The 24,105-nt window shown below is 38.9% G+C and overlaps 1 protein-coding gene across 1 annotated transcript in view; it reads right to left on the reverse strand.

The window, feature by feature from the left end:
• The window catches only part of ATP8A2 (ATPase phospholipid transporting 8A2), a 308,974-nt gene that overhangs the window by 184,885 nt on the left and 99,984 nt on the right, over window positions 1-24,105 (reverse strand). Inside the window, exon 25 of the mRNA XM_054271506.1 lies at window positions 5,039-5,211. Within this exon, the coding sequence (XP_054127481.1) occupies window positions 5,039-5,211 (173 nt within the window). The remainder of the gene's footprint in view (window positions 1-5,038; window positions 5,212-24,105) is intronic.

Here is a 24,105-nt window from a genome sequence, read left to right on the forward strand (position 1 = left end):
TATCTTACTCTTAATCAGAATTGAGTTACATTTTTTGTCATGAAAATGGGGGTCTTATCTAATGAAAGCCAGCAAGACACTTTTTTGATTCAATAAATAAATACACACTGAACTACGGCACAGAAGAATCATTTTGTCAAATACTAGCACCAGCAACAATATGCAAGTTGGGAGAATAAATATTTAAGAAGTATTGCAGATGTTCATTTTGTCAGCTATGTTATTAATGTCTCCTCCAAATCATGATGGAAGACCAGAAGCACCCCAGCTGTGGCCTTACAACCTGGAGTGCTGAAACAACTTTTCTCTTGTCTCCTCATTTCTCTTCTCTCCTTAGCTGATGAAGTGACTCTAACAGTTAGCAACATGTACTCTTCACAAGCTGCTTTTTGCCTTCCCTTCTCCAACCTTCTGCTTTCAATTCATTAAACCCCTTCCCTATCCACACCCAAACACACTCTAGTCAAAGGGCATGTTCATCTCAGAACATTTAGTGTCTGTTCTCAGAGCGATACCTGTGGGCTCCTGCCTTCACCCCAGCCTCCCTGCATGCTACCTGCAATAGAAACACAGAACAGGGGTTTCCTGTTGCTTGTTTAAAAAATATACATTTTCTCCTCTAGCTTCTTTATTCACTCAGCTCCTAACCATTATCACTACAGCTCCAATACTGCTCAAGGTACTGAAAGCAACAGTTTGTGCCACTATCATCTAAAGTTAGCTGGTGAGGTTGGGCAGAAGCCCTCCAGAAGTCGGTGTTCAGATGCTGAGCAACAACTGCACACACCTTTCACACCTAAAAGCAAGCAAAAACATCCTGATGTAGTAGTCATGACATGGCAAGTGCCTTTGTGGAAATAGCAGATAGTCCATAGAAATTGCTGTTGCTGGATTTTCTCAATTTCTGTTTATGCTGCACCACTTTATAGACATCTCTCCAGAACAGGACATAGGATCAAAAGTATGGCAGAAAAGTTGATGGACTGTACAGCAATTGAAACATTCTATTTATTTTTCCTATTACCTGAAACCCCTCCTATGTGGGCATCAACTCACTGTTCACTCAGCTGAAGAGTTGCAGGATCTAAGTACACATATGGAAAAGAAACAACATCCCAGCATCACCACCTCAAGTAGTATGGCAGAAATGGTCAGTAATACAAGCAAAAGAGAAAAGAATCACACTGAGGCAGCCCAGTTTGGGATGGGTTCCCAGCCTTATGCTACACATCTCTCTGGAGATGCTTGTTTTGTTGTGCTTACATCTGTGAAAGAAATTACACAAAAGACTACTTCTGCTGTCCAGCAATTAATTTTAAGTACTGAAATACTTACAAACTGCTTAGAATTCTTTAATCTCTTAAATTATGATGGATTGCTTCTTCCTGATGGATGTCTTGTTAATATGGCATTAAACCCATACAAAGGCAGAGTCCCTGCCACCTGCAAAGAAGTTCTATTCAACAACAATAACGAAAAGTTCCCAAAGCACAGTCATAAACATGTGTTTCTGAAACATTGCATTAATTCAACTACAAATACTTCCAATTCAAGGCAGGCTCTTCAGTAGAGAATTAAATATGAATTTAAAATTATACTGAATTTTAAAAATATTAAATGCCATAACATCCAAGTTATATAATTCTCAGCTACTTTTATATTCAGAGCCAAATGCAACAATATGCTGTACCTACCAGCTAGAGTATAAACACTAGATGAAGGAAAACACTGTATTTGGTTATTAAAAGAATAATCTCACTTATACCCAAACCTCAACATTTTGTGTCTCAAAAAACACAAAAAAAACCAGGTCTGTTAAAGGAGCATTTGAAAACCAGAGACAGGCAATCATCAGCTCGGATCTCATAAATGAAGTCACAAGTTCAACTGCCTTCCAAACAACATTTACCTCCACTGAAAAGTAAGTTTTGCTTGCTTTTGACATCCTGACATCCCAGTCAGTGTGAAGAACGATAATAAGATCTGTCAGTTTCTGGAAAAACTTAACAAACAAGGCTTTTTCTTAAGGAGTTGTTTGATTTGATTTTGCTAGCTTTACCAAGTCTCCTGAGGGGTATATTTTTCTCCTCTGTGCCAATGGCCTGCTAGAGACACTGTAACAGTGGAAGACTTAACCCCATCAGAAGATACCATCTCTCCCTCTTAATGCAAAAAGGAGTCAGGTTTACTACAGTTTCATTTTAAGAGATTACCCCTGAGAATCAAGTTCAACTACAGTTTATGCCTAAAGCCCAGAAAATGAATATACAGTATGTCTTAACTATATTTAAAAAAAAAAAAAATTTTGAATGGCAAATGCAGCTGAAACTCTCCAGAGGAGATGAAAATGTTTTAGTAAATTTATGAAATATTAAGCCCCATGAATTTATGCAATGTTGAGGATAGCAAGGCAACTCCTACTGTGGTTAAATATCATACCACTAAGTTAAGAGCTACATCCCCCTCCCAATTAACATTTTCATTTGAAGACTACTCTAATTTGAAATGTCCTCTTTCTCAATTCCATTTTAAAACTTCTTCCTGTGAAGTATAAGTGCACTGCCTTATTTGAAACACAAAGTACCATCAAAAACAACTCAGAGCATTAAAAAAAAATTGTTTTTCTTGCTTCAGTATCAAGCACCTGGCAAGTGACTGGAAGGTTCTTGAAAAACCTTAAAGGTTATTAAAAGCATTCCTCATTTTCCCTGGGGACTTAAAACTCAATTATTTTCATTCCTCCTTTTAAGCTATGAAATTACATCATCTCTTCCCCTTTGATTTATACTTTAAAGTACTTTTTCCTGCATTGTTCCTCAATTTGCTAATTCACTAATAAATAAAACTCCTGTTGGCTCCCCTCATGAAATAATGAAAGAGGAAATGTCCAGTATTGCATGTCTCCTGGCAAAACAGAGCCATTCATTATATTCAGCTTATTATATATATTTTATGTGTAATTTTAATAATTTGCAATTTATTATTTGTTTCAGCTACATAGGTCTTTGGCTTAACTTGTCAAGTCTTCAAGCAATAAACTAGCAGAGTGCCTTGGAAGATCTCTCCAAAGCACTGTGATAGAGTAGGAAAGCAGGAGGTTTCCATCTGCTCTGTTTGTTAACTGCCCCTCAAACAGAGCACAAGACAGGGTCAGTTCCAAGTTCCCTTCCTGGACACTTGGTGCTCTCCAAGCCCAAGGTACCTTCACTCTGGCCCTACACTGGGGCCTGCTGCATTCCAAAGATGGCTACACTTGTGTTAGCTCCCTCTTGTAAAACACTTCCCACTCCATGAAACAGCTGCAGAAATGAGACCTCTGCTCTCAGGCTTTGTGCCTTCTTCCTCTAGCCCCCTGCCCAACTTTTTAAAAAAGTAATCAGCAACAGAAGAAAAACTGCTGTCACTGAACACGACAGGGAAGAGCCTGTCTCCCTCATCTTTCATTCCCTTCTATTGCATGCTTATACAAATTGATACAAACCCCTCTGAGCCACCTCTTCTCTAGGCTGAACACTTGCAGCTCTCAGATTCTCACTGTATGACAGATGCTCCGACCCCTTTACCATCTTCAAGGTCCTCAATGGACGGAGAGTCCTTTAATGGTCGCTCTCCATTAAACCTGTTACATTAAGGATCTCAGAACTGGACACAACATTGCAGAAGTTACCTCACCATTGTGGAGAAGGATGACCTCCCTCAACATTTACCAATGCTCCTTACACTGCAGCCCAGGGTAACACCAGTCTTTGCTTTGCCACTAGGATTCACTGCTAGCTCACAGTCAGCTTGTCCACCAAGGATCCAACAATCCTTCTGGACAAAGGTGCTTTCTAGCTCAGTAGCCCCCACAGCTTACTGGTGTAAGGGGTTGTAACTCCTTAGGCATAGAATTTGCATTTCCTCTTCTTGAGCTTCATGAGATTTCGCTGCTCAATTCTTCAGCCTATAGAAGTCCCTCAGAAGGGCAGCCAAGCACTCAGTGTTATCACTCACTCCTCAGTCTTGTATCATTTGTAAATTTGCTGAGCTCATACTCCATCTAATCATCAGGTAATTAATAAATGCATTGAACAGCTCTAGCCCCAGTATCATGCACTACAGCAATCCAGAAAACAAATGGAAAGAAACTAGTGAGAAAAAAAGCCCAAGAGTTCAGCTATTTTGGCTACATGGACAGCACTCCTTTTGCCATGTGATACTTGTACCAAAGCGCACACATAAAAGTAAGTAAGACTGCAAAAAAAAGTAGTACAAGGTCTCCATACAGTCATTTCCCACAAAGCAGGCCTTGCTTCTAGAATGCAAATACAACTTCCTGCCTGCCTAAATCAACAATCTCCACTAGGTCACAGTTCCCCCCCAAATACCAGCAATGAGCACAAACGCACACAATCCTCAAAGCCACAAAATCTTTCAAAGTTAAAAATGATGCAGTCTTCCTGCTACACAAAAAGTAAAGTAAGCCAGCTTTTGGTTTACATTTTCTTTGGGCTCTTATTTCCTTCCTTCTGAAGCAGTCATGACATAGGACCAAATCTGTGTATGGCTATACCCACAAACAGCAACAAACTCTGCTGTGACTTAGCAAAGCCAGCAGTAGTCTAACATTTTAGTAGGGCAAATCACATTATCACAGGCTCACATAATACACAAACAGAAGTCAAGACCAACTTAAATTCCTGCAGTGACTTTCTCTAGAGCTGAGCTGAACAGTCACACAAACATTTTGATTACAAATGACATCCATACCACTGCTTCTCATCAGTGCCTACTATAATCAGGCACAATGTTTTCTCATGATCTTTCATCACTTTATAGAAGAGATCAGAATCAGCTGGGACTGACACTGGCAGAGGGAATTGTACTATTTGATGACACAATTTTAATGAAGGAACACGCCTCCTACTCCATAGAAGGAAGACAGACACTACTAACCAAGCTGCTCTCCAGCATACTTAAGTGTGGCTGTGTGCATGAGGTTGAATTTCACAGGCCTCATGCCCATTTTGTTACCAAAAACAAACACAGAATTCCTTACCTGCAACAAATGACCGCTTTACAGGAGAGCGCCAAGTCCAGAAAGCTCTGCCTGACTTCAAATGAAAGGGCATACTTCAGTGTGTGGCCATCAATAATCAGGGCAATATCATTTTCCTTGCCCAGTGACTCCCCCAGACTGGTACAATGTTGAGTCAGAGAAGCTCTTGTTGCCTGAAGGAAAAACAGAAAGAAAATGTTTCTTCCTAACATAAGAAAAGTACATTCAAACTAGAGCAAGGTATCTCCAGATGACAGCACACATGCACTCAAATTGGCACTGACTTGAGCTAGTGTGTTATCAGTACCTTGTGCAGACATCCTGACTGGTGTCACAAATAGGCACAAGCTGCCTCTGCTTGCCTAGGAACTTGTCTTGTTTCAGAGCAGACTCCAGCATCTTTACTACACACTCCTGAATAATGGATGTGCCCAAAGCAGTTGTGATACAGTCTTCCCAACTGTAGCCCAAATACATCAACTTTCCAAACAGGTAGGAAAAGAATCAGGCCACTTTCACAGAAAGGGGAGGTGTGGGAGGAAAGAGGAAAATTTCCTTTACAACTCATTTTCCCTCATCTCAGTCATTAGTATGGTAATCAAAACAAACTCACTCTGATCCACTAGAAAACTAGCCCCAAACTGGAGGCAAATTTACAGATTAAGTAATGAGTGGGACAGAGAACACAACTCAGCCACTTCAGACACAGATTGCCTTTTGCACCTTCTTCTTTAAAAGAATGACTGCATAATTCTCTGTTTCTCCGTTAAAATGTGAGGGATTAGATTTATGACTTCATGGCATGCTTTATCTACACTGCACCTGAAAATCTAACACAAAGTAGATGACTGTGCTTAAAACATTAGAGACCAGTGCTGGGAAAACAAGGGTAAGTCTTCTGGGAAGAAAGCTGTTTTATCTAGTTCAACACTACTGTGCAGGGACAACATTCACAGAAACTCCAAGGATGGTATAATGGATACAGTTTGGTTAATGCTATCAATAATCGAATTTATCCCAAGAGCTTCTGCCCCTGGGATCTTGGAGTGTCATTTCTTTTTCTTTACTGCTTCCTCTCACTCTTGCTTAAACATTTTTCTTGCTCTCAAGTGCAGAATTAACCCCTGTCCTTCTCCTGAATGCACACACAGGATTAAATGCTTCTCTGACTATTTGAAACCAAAGGAGAACTCCCTGCCCTTATTCCCTGTCTAGCACTTGGGGCACTTTACAGGGAACACCCTCACTTTTCACCTGACCCAAAGGAGGGTGAAGGCCAGAGCCCAAGCACTCCCCCCTACAGAGACAGAGGAGAATCTGAGGGCAAGTTCAGGAGGGTTACTGAATATCCATCATCTATTGCTCAAAAGACAAAGCCACAGGAAAACTTATAAAAGGTGGTATTTCTCATCAGTTGAGGATACCAGTCCCTCCATTGCTTATTATAATGGATACAGATAAGCTTCATCCAATTAACATCCTGGTCATGGAACTTACTCATCTTACATGTAAGATGACACAGAATCAGTAACACTGTTAATAATAGCCCAACACACTATTAAATCAAGGATTACAAATGAGACACTTCATTTTATCAGCACTTTGTACAACTCTCAATATACTCCTCCATACGCAAGGCTAACTTACAACCTAACAGCTTTGTACAGTAAAAAAGCGTGAATTATTATTTCTGTTTCTTCCAACTACTTAGAATTGCTGTGTTTTAAAAACGAAAACCAACTATTACTCTTATAGGCCAGTGCAATTAAGCCAAATAAACCAGACCCCATTCTCAATGGGTATATAATGAAGACCTTCTAAGCAAGCAGGGGAACAAACATTTGGAAACCATGGGGAACTATATCCTTCTGTGGGCAACTCATTAATGGTAACTAGAGTAAAAATCCCTACTTTGATCCCCAGCTTTTATGCTGTGCTTGACATTAAGGGATAAGTTTCTGTGAGTCACATCAAGCAAGACTAAGTCAATCCTTTACTAGAACAAGCATGATGGAGCAGAAATCAATAGTAATCCTAAGAAAGTATCTCACATCTGTGGAATACCCCTGCCTTTTTTACTGAATATCCATAAAGCCTAAATGGTAAGTTTGTCAGGGCATCTGACAGAAATAGAGTACTAAAAACAAATAAAGCAAGCCTTTCACTTAGCCATAATAAACTTGGTTTTCCTTCCCAGGCACAGAGCATCCAGCTGCCCTGGGGACACCCAGAGAGGTGCCTGCCAATCAAACCTTACGGTGGTGGCATATTGATTTCCATCAAATATTAAAAATATACAGCTTTACTTGAAAGTCAGAAGGGGCAAAAACTGAAAAGTCCATCTTCTTAGTAGCCTTGATTCAGTGGGTTATTCTAATAAATACAGACACTTAGTGAGCCAATAGAGGACATGTGCACATGCTTAAGCGGTCAGTTGAATGAGAGTAACATTATCAGTTTAGAGCTTTACAAGGGCTTAAAAACTCATAAGACCACCAAGTGTCAGAGAACAAATATGAAAAAAAAAAAAAAAACCAGATGGTAAAAAGTCAACTACAAAGCTCAAACTGAAAAAGCTAAGGAAATGAGGTTTCAATTTATTTTTATTCTACTTTTAGACCTTGGACATGATGAAGGGATTTGTTTCTAAAAACATGAACAATTCTGACATAAATGCATTTAAGGGTTAAAGATGTTACAGTCTCTGTGCTTGAGTTAAATTTAAGACATAGTGCTACATTCCATAATAAACCTATCCCACCTGCTCTTCCTGTTTGTTTTTTCATTTCCATTTTAACAAGTTGGGACCACAAATACAAACCCTCAGCAGAGCATTTACTTGCATTACTGCCTTAAAATAAACTTTCAGATTTTACTGTTCTCTGTGTGCATAGTTTCCATACAGAACATGAAGTAACACCATTAGTTCACTATTATAAATCTTGATAGCAAACTAAATTTGTTGACAGGCAGAAAACAAAAACATCCTGAAGCAGAGTTTGTGGTCTTCTCTGGACTGTACACTCAGGATCTTCAACAAACCTTGTGATAGCATGCCTGCATATTCTCACTTCCTAAAAACTAAGGAAAAATCCCTGCTGTGCCCAGCTGTATGAATTATAATACTAACAAACATTCTGGGATTTACCAGGCTATTATTTTGCAGGTTAATAGAGCACATATCAATACTTTTTACATGATGCTTGAAGTCAACTGTGAAGTCAATGCAATCAGAGTTAAAGTAATCAGAAACTCTGCTGATTTCACTAAAAACAAGAGCAGTCTCCTCATGCTGTAATAAAAAACATTAGGAATGTTGTATAGGTTACTTAATTAGAACTTAAGCATTTTTTGTGTACACCATGTGCCTTTGGGCGGTGCTTGTTGTTGTTGCTCTTGAGGGGTTTTTTTGCTCTGTTTTGGTTGGGTTTTTCTAGAAGCAGTGCATCACACCATCCATTCCCTCCCACCAGAGCTTTGGACACTACAACAAGAAATGTTGGTGTTTGAGGCAATGAAGTGTCCAACACAGAATGACAGTATCAGATGCTTGCCAAGAAAAAAAAACAACTCAGAAAGACTTGCAAAAATTGAGTGCAGAAGACTCCAGGAGGATAACAGCCACTCCCTAAAAGATGCTGATACCCAGAGAAGAACTGGACAATTATTATAGGACAATCAGTTCTAAATCTCCTCTTTCCTGCCCTGCATTTCTCTGGAAAGGCTCACAAACTCACTGAAGTTATAGCAGGAGATAGAAAGGACAAAATTTTTTGCAACCACTACACTCATGGTTCATTGTAAGCATACAGCCATCCATGGCCCATAAGGAAAGACATCTCAGGAGGAGAAGTCAGTGGCTTGTAGCATCAGGTAGGCCAGAAGGCATCTTTAGCTGAAGACAGCCACTCAGCCCCGGATCTGTGACCTCTGACAGACATACCCCCATACAGCAAAAATCAGCCTTACATTCTGGCTGCCCACATTTCATGCCCTCTTGGGTGGAGCATGGTGCTAATCATGCCATGATCATGGGTATGGCCTTCATATGGGCCATTCACTTTAGAGCTGGACTCAATGATCCTCTGGGTCCCTTCCAACTCAGAATATTCAGTGATTCACCTTTCTTGAATAGACACTCCTCCATCTCCGAAGACCTAAAATGAGCCTCACAAAACAAGCTCCTGCAGTAAGAGATGTTAAACTTACACAGTAGTTTAACTATAAGCTAAGTCAATCACACATACTATTTGCTTCTGTAGTTATCTTGGAAGTACTGCTAGCTACAGCAGCTTGAAGGGTTTTCCAAGCTAACTTCTTTCATCATCCTGTAATTAATTTCTAAACCACTAGTTCTGGTATGAATGAGGTTAGATAAATGACACAAATCTGCTAACTCACTAGAGTGCACCGAAGTACCAGCTCAATTTGTTTTACCAATCCACGAATTTACTTTTTACAGCTGCTGTTTTCCTTCCCATCCACAGATAATCTGAATCATCAGATGTAACAATTCTTTCACTGTGCTGAAAAAAGTGGTTTCAATCAAAACACCAGCCACATTCCCTTCCCCCAGTGTTAAGTGAAAATTATTCCAAGGAGAAGTTGAAATTAAGCAAGGAATCCATTGCATAATCCCAATCAAGATAACACTGGCCAACCCTTCATGGGAAATTTTCCAATCTTCATTGCAACCTAGAAGTTTCACCACATTAAGTGAAATCTTTGAATTCAATCTGCCTGGCTGCTGTGCCAAAGTGATCTGTAAAGACTTCTGGCAGAAGCAAATTTACAGGAAAATAGGAATAACAAACATAGAGGCAAGAAAACCTAATGCTTAAACCAAAGCTGGCAAAACTATTAGAACTATTTAAAGCAACACCCCTTTGGCAGAAGAGTCGCTGAAAGTGCTTGCCACAATAAATAGCACATATACAAGAGGTAACCTTGAAACCTGTCCTGGAACTTAGAAAGAAATATCATTTTCAGAACAGATCCTCACTTTTGCCAATCTTCCAAGTTTGGTACCAGACTTGACTAGGTCAGAAACTACTTTAACTTCCAAAAGCAAACAGGAACTTCTAAAGACCTAGTTATAAGGAAGGGTGCAAGCATATAGCCACAAACCCTAGTGAAGATTACTTCATGTTTATGGCAGTAGTCCAGCTACAGGACTTGTCAGTTCCTCTGTTCCTGCTCTTTTGTGATTGCTATAATTGATCAGGCTTCAAACAGTTGGTTTTTTAACTGCTTCTGTGTACTCTCATAATTTAGCTGGGGATGGAAATACCAATTCAAACACAATTGTGTTTTCTAGGTGCAATGTGTCACTTGCTTGTATAAACGGATACAAAAGCCATGGCCCATAAAATGGATACTCAAAACATCAGTAGAATTGAAAATACTTAATTACTAATATTGGAATATGTATGGTGTAATATAATCAACTCTACAACAACATGGACCTCCACATTCAACTCACAAAAAATTTCAGAGAAGCATTTGAACACTTTCTCAACAATAAGGAAATTCTTAAGAGTAACCACAAAACCACTCTGGCTTTCTTCTACTCTAAAAACCATATAACAATGCAAAAAAAAAAAAAAAAAATCGAACTCAACAGCAGTATGGGCATTAATCTTGCTAGATGTGCAACAGATGAGGCAGTGCATGGGGAACAGAGCAGGCTGCGTTCCTGGAAATACACCACCTGTAAGGTTCTTGTAAAACCAGAAGTAGAAATATTAGCAGGGAGGTTGTTCTGTTTACTAACTTACTAAAAACAGCACTATGGAGAGATGACCCTGAAAATTACACATTTCTGAAGTCCAATTTTAAGAGTTCATCCCTTCCCTAGCTTTACAGAAGAAGAGGATATAAGGATACTCTAGTTGAGAGCCAGGAAAACCCTTAAGGGCCAAAGACTAACTGTGAAGACTTCACTACTTCACACTTAAAAAGAAATACTACCAACATTTCCCAGTTTAGAGGAAGTCTGAATACTTCTACAATACAGGATTCACTTCAAATTCAACCTGTACACACAAAACCATTTAGCAAATGGATTGTGGAAGATCAGATCCCAGCTGCACACCTTCAATTTACTCTTCTAAGTAAGATCAAAACTAAGAGAAAAACTAACAAACAGGCCCATCAATAGCTGTTTGCTTAGTATTACTGCAGTACTCAGACTGCATCACATACTGATTTATATACATACAAGCACACAGTGTGTGACTACTCCAATATCACCTTACAGCCATTCTTAAAACATGTCAATCAAATGACTGTCACAGATCTGACATGGCAGAATTTATTATTTAATAACACCACGATTCTGCTTGATGAATATGATCTCCTACCATGCCAAAAAAAACATCATATGGAGGACCCAGAGAAATTAGATAGGCTCACTCAAATCATTTTCACAGCTTTGAATTTAACTTCAACCTGAAATTCCTTCAGTTGGCCAAGTAATTTAAAATGTCTCAATACAAAGAGTCCTTAATCTGCATAGCAAGTCTCAGGTTATCACATATTCAGACCAGATCTTGCATTCAGATATAAGATAAATAGATCATACCAGAATTTTTCTAGCCAGGGGCAGCTGAAAGCCCTGATGAATTTGCCCATCAAGAGCTGTAGCAAGTGCTGTGGAGAATGATTCAAAGATGTTTCCAGTTCTGCAACAAACTTTTATGCAGGAACCAAGAAACTTGGTTAAATAGGAAAAAAAAATACACTCTGAAGGAACATCTGTCCTGTCATCTGCACATTTATATCCAAGCATGTTCTACATAGTTTAAAAAAAAAAAAAGAAACTGAGCTTTTCACAAACTTCATCTGATCACAGAAAAATAATCTCCAGAAGTGTCAGATATACCATCTCAAACACATATGCTGTGAAAAGGGCTGCAGGTACTTCCAGTATCTGCCAGATCAGTTCAAGATCATGGCAAGGAAGAGCATCAAAGAGCTGACTACTCAAAAAGTACATGGTGAAGTACTCAAGAAAATTTAACACAGCATGTCAGGTGGTTGCATACTAAACTTCAGGCTCTCAGTGAAGAAAAGCAGCATCTTTAATATGGAACATATCTGAAGTCTCCCCTGCAACCCCAGAGCTGGAGAGGCTTTGGGGTAGGGGGAGAAGGAGGGAAGAATTAGGAGCAAAGAAAGGCTTCTGCCAAATTAAGAAGTAAAATCGATTTGTTCAAGACTTCACTAACCAGTCATCTCCCACCCTGCAGATTAAATAACATGGCAGTGCATGCTGCCAGAAGTGGTGACCCTTGTATCTTAGCCTTTTGAACTAAAACCTGAAGCCGTTTGCAGCATTACTTTTCCCCGCATTAAAGAGAGAAATGCTGATTATAGCGGTGGCATTGTAAAAATCTCCTTACTGTAATCTTGACTAAAATACGGATTAATTAAAGAAAAATTCAAGAAAAGTGACAAAGTCTCAGCATTCCCAGACAAAAGAACTGGCATCCTAAGTAGTTATCCAGTGCAACATTGTTGCCAAAGGCACCATCTTGAAAGCCATGAGTCTTTTGCAATCCTCCTTTCAGTTACACAAGGGCAAAGCTGGCAGCATAAGAAACAATTGTAGAAACAACTGCAGTCAAAAGGGCAATTCATCAAAGGTTCTTCAAATGCTATGGAAGACAATACTGCATTTGTTCAGTTTGACATTTTTTAATATTTTAGCAAGAAGCATGTGTATCCTGGGACAACCAAAGATTTCAAACATTACAGCCCCAACCCTGCTCTCTTCACACTCAGAACAGCATTACGCTTATTACACTATTTTCATTTACTCCAGAACTGCTCTATGTAGGTGACTCTTTCTATTGCTTTCAATATATAGTAGATATTTGATCACAGAACAGTTTACGGCACACATTAAGAAAGTTTATATCTCATATCACAGAAAGCTCAAAGAAGAAATGCTTGTTCTGGACACTAAAACATCTGTGTGATTACTAAAACCAACTGTGCTCTGCCAAGAGGAAGCAGCCTGTTAGTTTTGCTAGTAAGCTGGAATAATTTAGTCATTATATTATGGTATTTTCGCTTTATTAAATTCATTCAAAAGAATGGACTTTTTATTTCCTTCTACTTTTTCTCTTTGGAACATAATCCAGCTTTTCCTGGAAGCAAACAAACAGAAGCCCACTCTTGAAGACACTCCTTCAGGAAGTTACTGATTCTTGCCAAGTAATTTCTCAGAGGTAACAGCCCACTTCTCAAACTGATGGATAAGCCTTCAGATCAAGGAGACCCCACAACCTTCTGCTTTAGATCATGAGGATACAGGATTCTCTGTTACACTATCTGAACCACAAGTTTCTGTGTTGCTCTGTTTTAAGCTGTCAGTACACATCAATGCCCCCAAACAGCTGAAGAGAATTCAGCCAGGAAAATAACAGTGGTATGCGGACATACAAGTCAGTCTATAATTTACTCCCCACTGCCCCCAAAGAAGAGGGCATTTTCTCCTTATAAGAAATCACAGGATGTTTTGAGTTGGAAGGACCTTTAAGATGATCTAGTTCCAACCCCATCCCTAGACTAGGTTGCACAAAGCTCCATCCAGCCTGGCTTTGAACACTTCCAGGTGTGGGGCACCTGCAACTTCTCCAGGCAACCTGCTTCAGTGTCTCACCCCCCTCAGAGTAAGGAATTTTTCCTTAACATGCAATCTAAACCTACTGTTTTACAGTTTGAAGCCATTTCTCTCTGTCCTGTCACTATATTCCTGTAAAAAGTCCCTCTCCAACTTTCTTGTAGGCTCCTCCCTTCAGGTACAGGAAGGCAATTAGGTCACCCCTAAGCCTTCAGGTAGAGTGCTTTAAAGATTCAGATCTCTCCTACAGATATTGGCTTTTTCATATATTTATACCTCTATCTATGTATGGGTTTTCTTTATATACACAAAGTGTAAATTATAAATTATCACTATTATTATTATTGTTGTTATTATTATTATTGACCACTTTGGTTGATATAAATAAAATTCAACCATCCTGACTCTGAGATTAGAACTTTCCTGAGACAAAGAACAGCCCCCAATGCAACCAGGACTACACTAAAGGAGTTCTATCACTGCTAGCACGTAAGGAATCCATGTTTATTAATAGATAAAAGACTGAACATTAGTCACAGCGAAATACAGATGAGATGACAGAGCTCATCTCTCCTCCAGACGAATGCCACGCATAAGGAACGCATAATATTGAGTAGTTTGATTTGTACAAAACAGGACTGACTCAAGATGATTTTCTCATTATGCAGTTACCTTTCCAGCACAGACACATGTCTGTGTCAAAACTACTGTTTACCATGACAAAATTATTTTATATTTTCAAGTCACATTACATGTGTAGTCTGGAAAAGAGAAAGTTTTGGTTTTACACTTTGATGTAAGGTAACATCAATTTTTAAGACACCAAAATAAAGCTGGAAGGACAGAATTTCTCTCTCTAAAGACTAATAAAACTTAAATGGGGCTAGAGAAAGCTATAGCTTCAATTATTTGTAGTCTTCCACTCTTAATTTCCTCTCCAAAATCCCCCTTTAAAAAAAGACCCCAACTGCTGTTAGCATCTGTGCAGTTAATAGCTCAGTGGAATGGTAGTGTAAGTAACAGAGGCCATACTGCTGTCAGAGTTCATAGCCAAAGTTATTCCCACACTTCAGTAAAAGGAAACTGCTTTGAGAATTAAGCCAAACAGCAAACTCTAAGCTACTTGAGACAGTCCCAACATACAACAACCCAACCTGTCACATTAGTCTTCTTTTCAAGTGCTTGTGTACTATCAAATCTGTTTCTTGAGAAAGTTCCAGAGCCACTGCCTAGGACAAGCAAGCTCCACAATAAAAGTGACTTTTAAGAAGCAGATTGCTTTTAGCCCATGTTGTTTGCTTAAAGCCCTGGTTTTGATTTAGTAACAATACACGTATTGAGCAGAAATATGAGAGAACTCGCAGTTCCTGAAATACCCTTTGAGATTTTACTTCTACCTTGACAGCATGACAAGCATCAGAAGTTACTCATACTCCTTGGAATATGTATTTTTCCCTTTTACCCAGGGCTGACTAGGCAATAAAACAACACACAAAGGGGGTTTCCAGAAGGATCTGATACAAGCTGTACTCCCATGACCTTACCTATTCCCCAAAAGCCTCTCAAAAACAAAGAACAAGTACATTCATCGATTGTTTCCATCCAACTGGGATCACTGTGACTCCTTCAAGAGTTAGGTCAGGCTTCCTCCCTTTGGCAGCTGCTCAATGGTAGGCAGGGTGCAACAGTCCATCCTGGACACTTCATTGCTTCATTCAAGACAAAACCTAAAGTTTAAACCTAAAGTGTTAAAGCTTCTGTTTAAGACAGCACCTAAATTGCCCCACCAGGGCAGATAAAGGAATATGAACCACACCGTACAAGGAAAACACTACATGTGCCCTGAAGGACATGGACACTCCCACACCTGGGAAACACAGACTGTCAGAGGAAGAGGCAGAGATCAAAAAGCTGGAACAGCAAGGATACAGGGAAACTGGATTTTCCCTTGTGTCCCAAAACTAAGAGCTCTATAACTCTGCATCCAAGCAGAGGACAGTAGCAGGACTAAAAGTGCTAACCTTAGACTACAGGTTTCTAAACCCATAAATTACAGTGCTAAAATACAAGTACGTATATACAGGAAAGCGAGAAACACTACTGAGTTACACAAGCAAGATGCTAGGAAACATTCAAGCTAGATCACAGAGATCTTCACTATCTGAACACTTCTAGATCTGTAGGATCAAATAACTCTCATTTAACAACTGAAGAAAAGTTACAGAAGAGCTATCCAAAGCACCACACATAAATTATGAAAATTAAAGAATTGAGTATTATAGTATCGGAATACCAGAAATCCAGACAGCTATGTATTTGTTCAGCTAATACAAGACCCATCTACAAAGCATAAGATCATGAAATGAGAAAACCATGACAGAACTATGAAAATGGTTTTATGCCTGCCAGCCTGTTCAATCTACTTACTAGTTTTGCTCAAGTAAGATTTGTCACATTGTAAATTCTTCTGCTGCACTTTGATTACAAAATTAGTACTTCATAACATAACATCAGGTAAATGCCTCAAGATTGTCCAGCTTGAACACTTTTATCAGAGAAAGTCAGAAGATTATATTTGCTAATAGAACTCTACCAAGATCAATTCACACTCAATGCTATTTACCTTCAAAATACCAAAAGAAACACAATCCTTCTGTCCTGCAATTTGAGCACAGCAGCTTACAGTGACAAAAGGACAAAAATTGCTGTCCAGAGAGCTTATGGAAACCCCATCCCCAGAAATGTTCAATAAAGGCCAGGTTGGATGGGGCCCCGAGCAACCTGATCTAGGGAATGGAACCCTTGCCCGTGGCAGAAGGGGTTGAAACTAGATCTTGAAGGTCCCTTCCAACTCACATCACTCTACAGTTATATGAAAAATAAAAAGGTCTGAAAAAGCAAATATAAACAAGCTTTCTTTGAACAATTAATTTTAACTTAACTGGCAGCAGATATGTGAGCAATGACAAACTAGATGTGGCATAGACCCAAATTCTTCCTCCTGCCCTCAATTCCACCCTTGAAACAGGGCACAGGGCAGTCAGCTCCTCCAGCCCATCCTTTGCCACATGACACACAAAGAGCCAGCAGGAGGATACAGCCTCCCCTCACCTCCTCAAGTGTCTGGAGAAGTGGGGCCTGGGTCTATGGACCACCTCCCCACAGGCAATCCAGAAGTTGCCATACAACTGTCACTTTTCATGCTGAGTTTTACTTCAATTCTAAAGCCAAATTAATTTTTGTGCCTATCTTACAAAAAAGGTTTGCTCCTACACCACAGCTTCAACTAGGTTGAATGATAAAATGGAATGGCTGGAGGCTCCTAAAGAGCCTGAAGCCTATCTAGAGGGTTTTAAAAATGTGACTACAACATGATAACATGGAAACATGAAAACATGATAAAACATGAAAAGCTAAGGGTTTATAAGAGATGATGGTACATGGCATCAAGATCTTTCTAAATATCAGCCAACAGCCCAAGATTATTTAGGCTACTTTTCTCTCTCAAATAGCATTACCTTCTCAGCACAGACTATACCCTTAGGGAAGGGTGATGTACATGAACAAACACACATCTCCTGACAGCAGCTTCAGAAAGACACTGCTTGGTCATGCTCTGGCCTTACATCACTCTTAGGTAGTAGTAGAAAAGGAAACAAGCATGAACAAGGGCAGCTTTGCCACTGGCCTCCTTGAAGATCAAAGGAAGCAAAAGCCTCCACTCAGCTGTTCCCTAGTAATTTTCTTAGCTAAGATTATTTGGGAAAAAAAGTCTTGAGCATTTATAAGCACTTCCAAGTTGCACAGGAATAGAAAAATGGCCTTTGCTAAACACAGACCTATTTAATACTACATGAGGTGACATTAAAAGGCTACTTGCCCTTGCCATCACATCACAAGTTTAAGGCAGTTTCTTCACCAGCCATAGTTCAGCCAGAACTGAAATTCCAGACACACTGCAGACCTGAAAGATTACATGTGTTCAGTGGACAGTTTAGTGTCTTCATACTTTCAAAGCTACACAGGAGACAACAATCCCAGGTAGTGCTTTTGAGAGTAATGGAGGTGAGATGTATTTGCTCGGTTCAGTGACTGATGAGTTACATCCAAGGACATTCTCTAAGAGCTGTACTGATAGTGGACATTAAGGACAACTTCATATAACTGTTTTGATAATCTTGAAGTTCCAAGACTGTATGTAATCTATGGGAGAGCTCCCAAACAAAGAATTACTCACTGCAACAGTATTAACGTTATATAATCTTGAGGTCATGTAAAAACTGGTTTTGGCAATTTAGTACTTTAGATATAAAACAAAATCCATAAAAGTCTTCTCCCAACCAAGGCAACAAATGTTTTACTTGGGGCAATGAATTCTAACAAGAATCAGAAACACCAAAAATAAGTAGTTTTTCAGACTGTATACAAGACCCCTGACACTGAGATGCTGAGTCCCATTTATTCCAGCCTCTCAAGTAGCCAGATGCTGCATTCCTCCCAAAGCTTATTCCCTTAGCTGACAAGATGATCACGTTGACCTACTAAAAAAAATACACTACTTCAAAAGTCAGCACCACAAAGATTTGTCAGAGCTCCAATCCCACTGCAGAGAAACATACGGTTAAGGTAACAATATTCACAACTCCCAGACCAAAATATTCATTCTTATATCCCACAGGCTGCCTTTCTGACTATGTGAACTGAAATTCCACATGGGAAATAGGGATTTAGCCACAATGACTTTGGACATTGAAATCAGTTAGGGCAGAACACCATCTTTTGGAAGACACTAGGAGAGTTTAACACAAAGGGTATATCTTTAAATAATATGTAGCAGTAATTATCCTGGGCTTGGCCAGTGGTCTTCTTTGCTACAAACACATCTGTACTTTGCTGCTTCGAGCTTCCTTCAGGCCCTAGTTAACCTTTGCTCATGAAGCAAGATATGTTCCTAAAATGCTTAATGGAAAAGAATACTGTAACCAACCAAGTGCACATGTGAACCCAAACTCAAGACTACTGAAATTGCAATACGAGGCAGCAGACATGGCCCTAAAACCACACCGGCCATTTTTACAGCAGACTGTATTCAATGTCTTATTAGAATAAAAAAACCCCACACCCACAAACTACCAACCAAACAAAAAAACTGACAAAACCCCATACCAAACATTTTTATTGCTATTTTAGTCCACATTATTTAGCCTGTTCAGTTCTTAAAATATGCAGTTTACTGTACTTCATATTAACATCAGGCTTCTGTAACAAGCTTCACTACATTAAAGAAAGAAAAAAAAACCAAACAAAAAATCAAAACTGAAAAAGTCTGACAGCAGTTATGACAGTGTGAAAATTAATAGTCAAAACCCAAAACCCAACTAAGAAACCAGGCGATTTAGCACAGGCTTCTGTGATGAAAACTAGAGGCACTCCAGGACTTTATGTTCACTGATTTAGAGAATGCACAGCAGTTAAATCAGTGGATAGGCAAGGTAACTAATTCCAAGTGCAGATATAAAGGCAGTCTAAGTAGGAGTGTTTTGTCTCCTACAAAATTAGAATATGTGCTAGAAGCATGCTTGGTTCTACATGACTATCATATTGTTTTGAATAATATTTCATTTGAGAATTTCTTCCAGGTGATCACCACAAGAAGTTACATTGAAGATTTATGCTCCTGGGACGTAACTCTACTACATTCCTGTACAACATCTACAGCAACAACTTTTTATTTGCTTCAACACAGCACCTTAGCTCCCAGTATATTGTCAAATAGCAACAACTCCTTCTTGGCAAACATTTTCTAACACCTTCTGCAAGAATTATCTCTCTGGTTTACAGATTTCCTTACTGAAGGTTCACGTGGCTTCTGGATGCTGGACAAGCTCGAGTCAAATGATCTATCACAATATCTATTTTATTTGTCATCTCAAGTAGCTAAATAATTTCCATTTCTTAAGAAGCTTCACATACTTTCCTCATACAAAAAAATCCTACCCAACAAGCTAAACAACCTGCTGCTTTCTCTCCCTCCAAAACCATCACACTGGATTTCTCCAGTGTCCTTACTCGACTTCTCAAAAATACTCTGTATACCTGCATTATAGGTTTCAACAAAATTGCTAATATCAAGCAGTGAACCACAGAGGAAAGCAAAGCTTCCTCCAGTTACTCTATACTTTTCCAGACTCCCACAGGTAACCCATTTTATCCCTTCCCCTAGTAGGAAGTTTGCTTATTCCTTGCAGATTTAAAAGCAACGAAACATTAAAATTGACATGTGTTTGTTGGCAATTGCTACTGTTAGAAATGATTGTAAATGCAATTGCAAATGATGGCAAAATGTATCTAGAGGCCACAGGGCAGCCTGTACATAGACAGGTTGGTTTTGTTTGACTTGAAATTCTCTATAATGCATTATAAACTAGGGCTGAACAACACCATTTCAGATATGCATAATTTACAATTCATCTCTACATTAAAATCGACAAAGATTTAATTTGGCTGATCCTAGTCCTTGCAACTTAAACGTTCTATTCTCATATACAGCTGGTGCAGACATTTCCTAGACATTCACAGGCAGCTCAGGAAGCAAGAGTACTTCTGCTGCTGCACTGCTCGCGTCTTGCTGCCTCTAGTTCTAGAAAGAACTGGAAACAAATCTTACTTTTGTGGCATTAACTGTTGCCCAGCAAAGACATTGGTACCCACGCAATTGAGAAGCTGGACACAAGACCCAATTTGCTTTCATCATGACAGCTTCTGGCATTTTTACTTTATTTTTTTAAAGATAAAAATATAAAGAAAGCCCTAGGCAAGCTTTTCTTTTCTAGTCAAACAAACACCATTCCCTGAAGTGAACAGTAACTTTTCAAAGACCTCTTTTTCCTTGAGTTTTAAAAACACACTTAGTTTCCTATCAGTTTACTCAATACATCTGAAGTTTTTATTAAAGTTTATCTAATAAATATGATACCCACTTCAATTACTAAAAATAATTGTAGTAAGAAAACTCCACAAAATCATCAAGATTAGGTTTCTTTTTTAAAATTAAACCACCACAGTAATTTCCCTAAAGATTTAGTTATACAATAGATTTCTTTTAATAATATTTACTAAACCTATTAACTCTGTCTATTGAACTGCAGATTTTGTCTGTCAAACCCTGGACAGAACTAGAAATCCCTTGAGAACCTGACAGTATTAAAACTACTATAGACAGACAAATTAAGTTTTAATAACTAGAAAAGAAAGCACAAGTTAAGCACAAGTTTTCAAAAAAGTCACCCAGTTAAGCTGTGAACCCATCCCCCCTTTCCTTACGCTATTTGCAGGTAAGTTGTGAAATATTAATTCTATAATCCAGACGAATATTACTGTACCAGCCTAGATTTTACAAAGTCCCTTAACCATTAATTTGCTTTATTCATCCACATTTTCCCAGAGTTCTACTAAACTCCATATTCAAAAGCACACACTCTGCTGACCTTCCCCCCCTGCACCCCAAGGACACAGAATTCTTGAAGCCAGACAACTTCAGTCACCATTAGCCAAGTAATGGAGCCAGGTTATACCACAGAATTTGATACCTTGTCTTCCTACAAATAGCTGAATCTTCTTGTTTCATTGAATTCTGTACTCTAGCTGCAAGAATTTGAATTAGTAACAGACACCAAATTCCTCAGTCTTTCAAACCAAAGGGAAGATTCACTGTGGCGAGCTTGAAAATCTGCAGCACACGACAAGCATACATAGATACCACCAAAACTCAGCACGATGGAGGCTTCAGGAGGACATCTGAATCACCTCAGCTCAGACTGACATTCATTTCCAAAGCTCTCCAAGAAACCATTATATTCCAGCACTTCAGCACTATGATTTTTAGGCCCAGTTGGAACATTGGTTATGATAACTCAGGATTTGGGAATCAGCTGATAATTCAAGATATCCAAATCAGTTTTGTCTTGAACACATGGAGAGGAGAGATTGCAAACTTTACTTAAGATGTGTAGAGGTTAAGCTAATTAGAAATGCTTAGTAAATATGAAAGAGCAACACTAATCCTCTAACATCACTGTCAGTTCAACAACCAGAGGTAGTGAGAAAATGCACTTTGACACATTCTCCCATTAAAAAAAAGGCTTACAACATTGTGGAAAAGTTGCATAAGAAGCTTAGAGATTTCCACAAGACTCCTCTGATTGGTTCTACTCTATACAGAAGGTTAAAAAGCAGCAGGAACACATACTTAGTCGGGTATTAAATTCATACAGCTGCAGAACTGCTTAATTCTAGTTTCTGACACACCAATCAGCTCAGAGAAATTCTGTGGGATGTTTTCTAGCTTCCAGACGTAAAACATCTTTTTTCTCCTTAATTCCCCTGTGAAGGAAATGTATTCCTTTATGTGACTGATGAGAAGGCTTGGAGCAATCAAGCTCCAGTTGCAAGAATGATTCTCTAATTATTATGAAAAAGGAAAGAATCTTTAAAAATTGTTTAACAAAGTAGTACTAAGTCAATATTATGAGAACCACAGAAGTAAGACCACAGATAGCTGTATCTCTCTGTTTTCCAAATACATGATCATGATATACCCTGTCACCCTGAAGAAGTTAGTTCTCTACTATCCTCATTAGGTTAACACTGCAGATGAATAAATCCTATTGCTTTAGGCTGGCTACACACCAAGAAAGGAAGACTGCTTATTCTTAAAACCCCCAGACAAACTTGCATGAGCAAGGAACCCCTCCAATGAAAGCAGAAGATCAGATAGGAAAGTATCTTAAGAAGAAAGGACTATTTAGTTCTTGCCCTTCAATACAAAAGACAAATCTGAATTCTTTCTACAGATGTGCAGTATTAACCCTGTCAATCAAGAGGATTAGTATCCATAACTCATCTATACATCACACACCAGCTTCATCTTTTTCCCCTAAAAACACACCATCATGCTTTAATATCAGAAAAACCCACATTTCATGGGCAGCATCTCATTAAAAAAAAATTGTTTAACACTTGATTACCCATCCTTATGTTTCCATGGTGTCTTGTGCTTGACAGAAATAAGCACATTAGTATGCTGCAGAGAATTCCATCTTCAAAGCCAACAGATACTTCCCTCACCATCCATCTGAAGCCATGCTTCTATTGTTACACACGCAGCAGAAAACAGATCTGGATAATACTCTGTGATCATCTCTTGATATAAGCCTTCACATATGTGAAGATCATTAGCAAATTCAAGAGAAACAGTGTTTGTTTCCAGTCATTTTCCTCTAACATATGAGAACTCTTACAAAGGAGACAGCAAATTTTAGCTGGAATTCAGGGAACACGCTCTTCCTTTCTATTTGTACATAATATGATCTATTCTGTCCTATAGCACAGCCAAGGCATTAGCCCACATCTGCTAAATACCAGCTGCCTAAAATCAGCTCTTGTCAGAAATGACCACTACTACAACTTAAAATATGAAAGGAAAAGTAACTTTGAAAACAGTGTGCTTGTGTTTTTTAAAAGCATTCCCCAGCCTTCCCATCCCAGTTTCCACTTATAGAAAGAAGAGTTATTTAGTAACTTTTTCTTAGCACTCCTAAGAGTCCTTGCATTCCTTCAGGTCCAAGTACCCCCACTTCATCTAAACCAACTACCACAGCGCCAGAAAACACTAACAGAAAAAACAGAGGCACAGATAAGTGAGAACAGCCATTAATGAATTCTGAAAAGTGAAAAGCAGGATGAAACAAAAATACCAGCCCAACTCATTCACCACTCACAGCTCAAACCTATTAGTATTATTTCCTGGAAAAGTGGTAATCTAATACTTAAGTTACACAGTCCTGTGTGTACTTAAACCTACAGGTCTAGGTAACACCTACATTCTTTCATTCATAATTCTACATAGTACACACAAATCAAAGCAGCTTTTCACACAAAGAGCTGTATATTTTCCACATCCATACAATTAACTTTCTATGCAGATTAGCAAATACCTGGAGTTATGAAAGATCCTATTTGTTCCTCAAAAACAAAGAAAAAAAAACCACTAAAACCCTTCTACCTAACAGTTTTGAAGACTTATCTGATTACTAGACTCTGTTCCTTATGCAACTACTTATTAGCTCGATGAGTATTTCTAGACTAAGAAAAACAGAAATTTGAGCAATAGTAAAAGCTTTGTACAATAGAAAATGTATTCTTTCCCTAGTTTTCTTAATTAGTTCCTTTGCAAATCTGCAGTGGTAGACAGAAGAGCTGATTACAATTCCAGGCTGAGTGGAGACTGGAGTAACTTACTAGCCACAAGGCACTAGAGAACTGTTGCAGATGCCCCTCTGAAGGGAGCTGATCCCTGGCTCAAACTGAGTTTGCTCACATTGACCAGTTTTCCAGAATATTAACTTTGTCTGAATGCACTGGGCAGATGATAGCAGGG

Source organism: Melozone crissalis, unplaced genomic scaffold (genome assembly GCF_028551555.1).
Source record: "Melozone crissalis strain CALT ecotype California unplaced genomic scaffold, PUWL_Pcris_2 ptg000013l_1, whole genome shotgun sequence".
Lineage (NCBI taxonomy): Eukaryota > Metazoa > Chordata > Aves > Passeriformes > Passerellidae > Melozone > Melozone crissalis.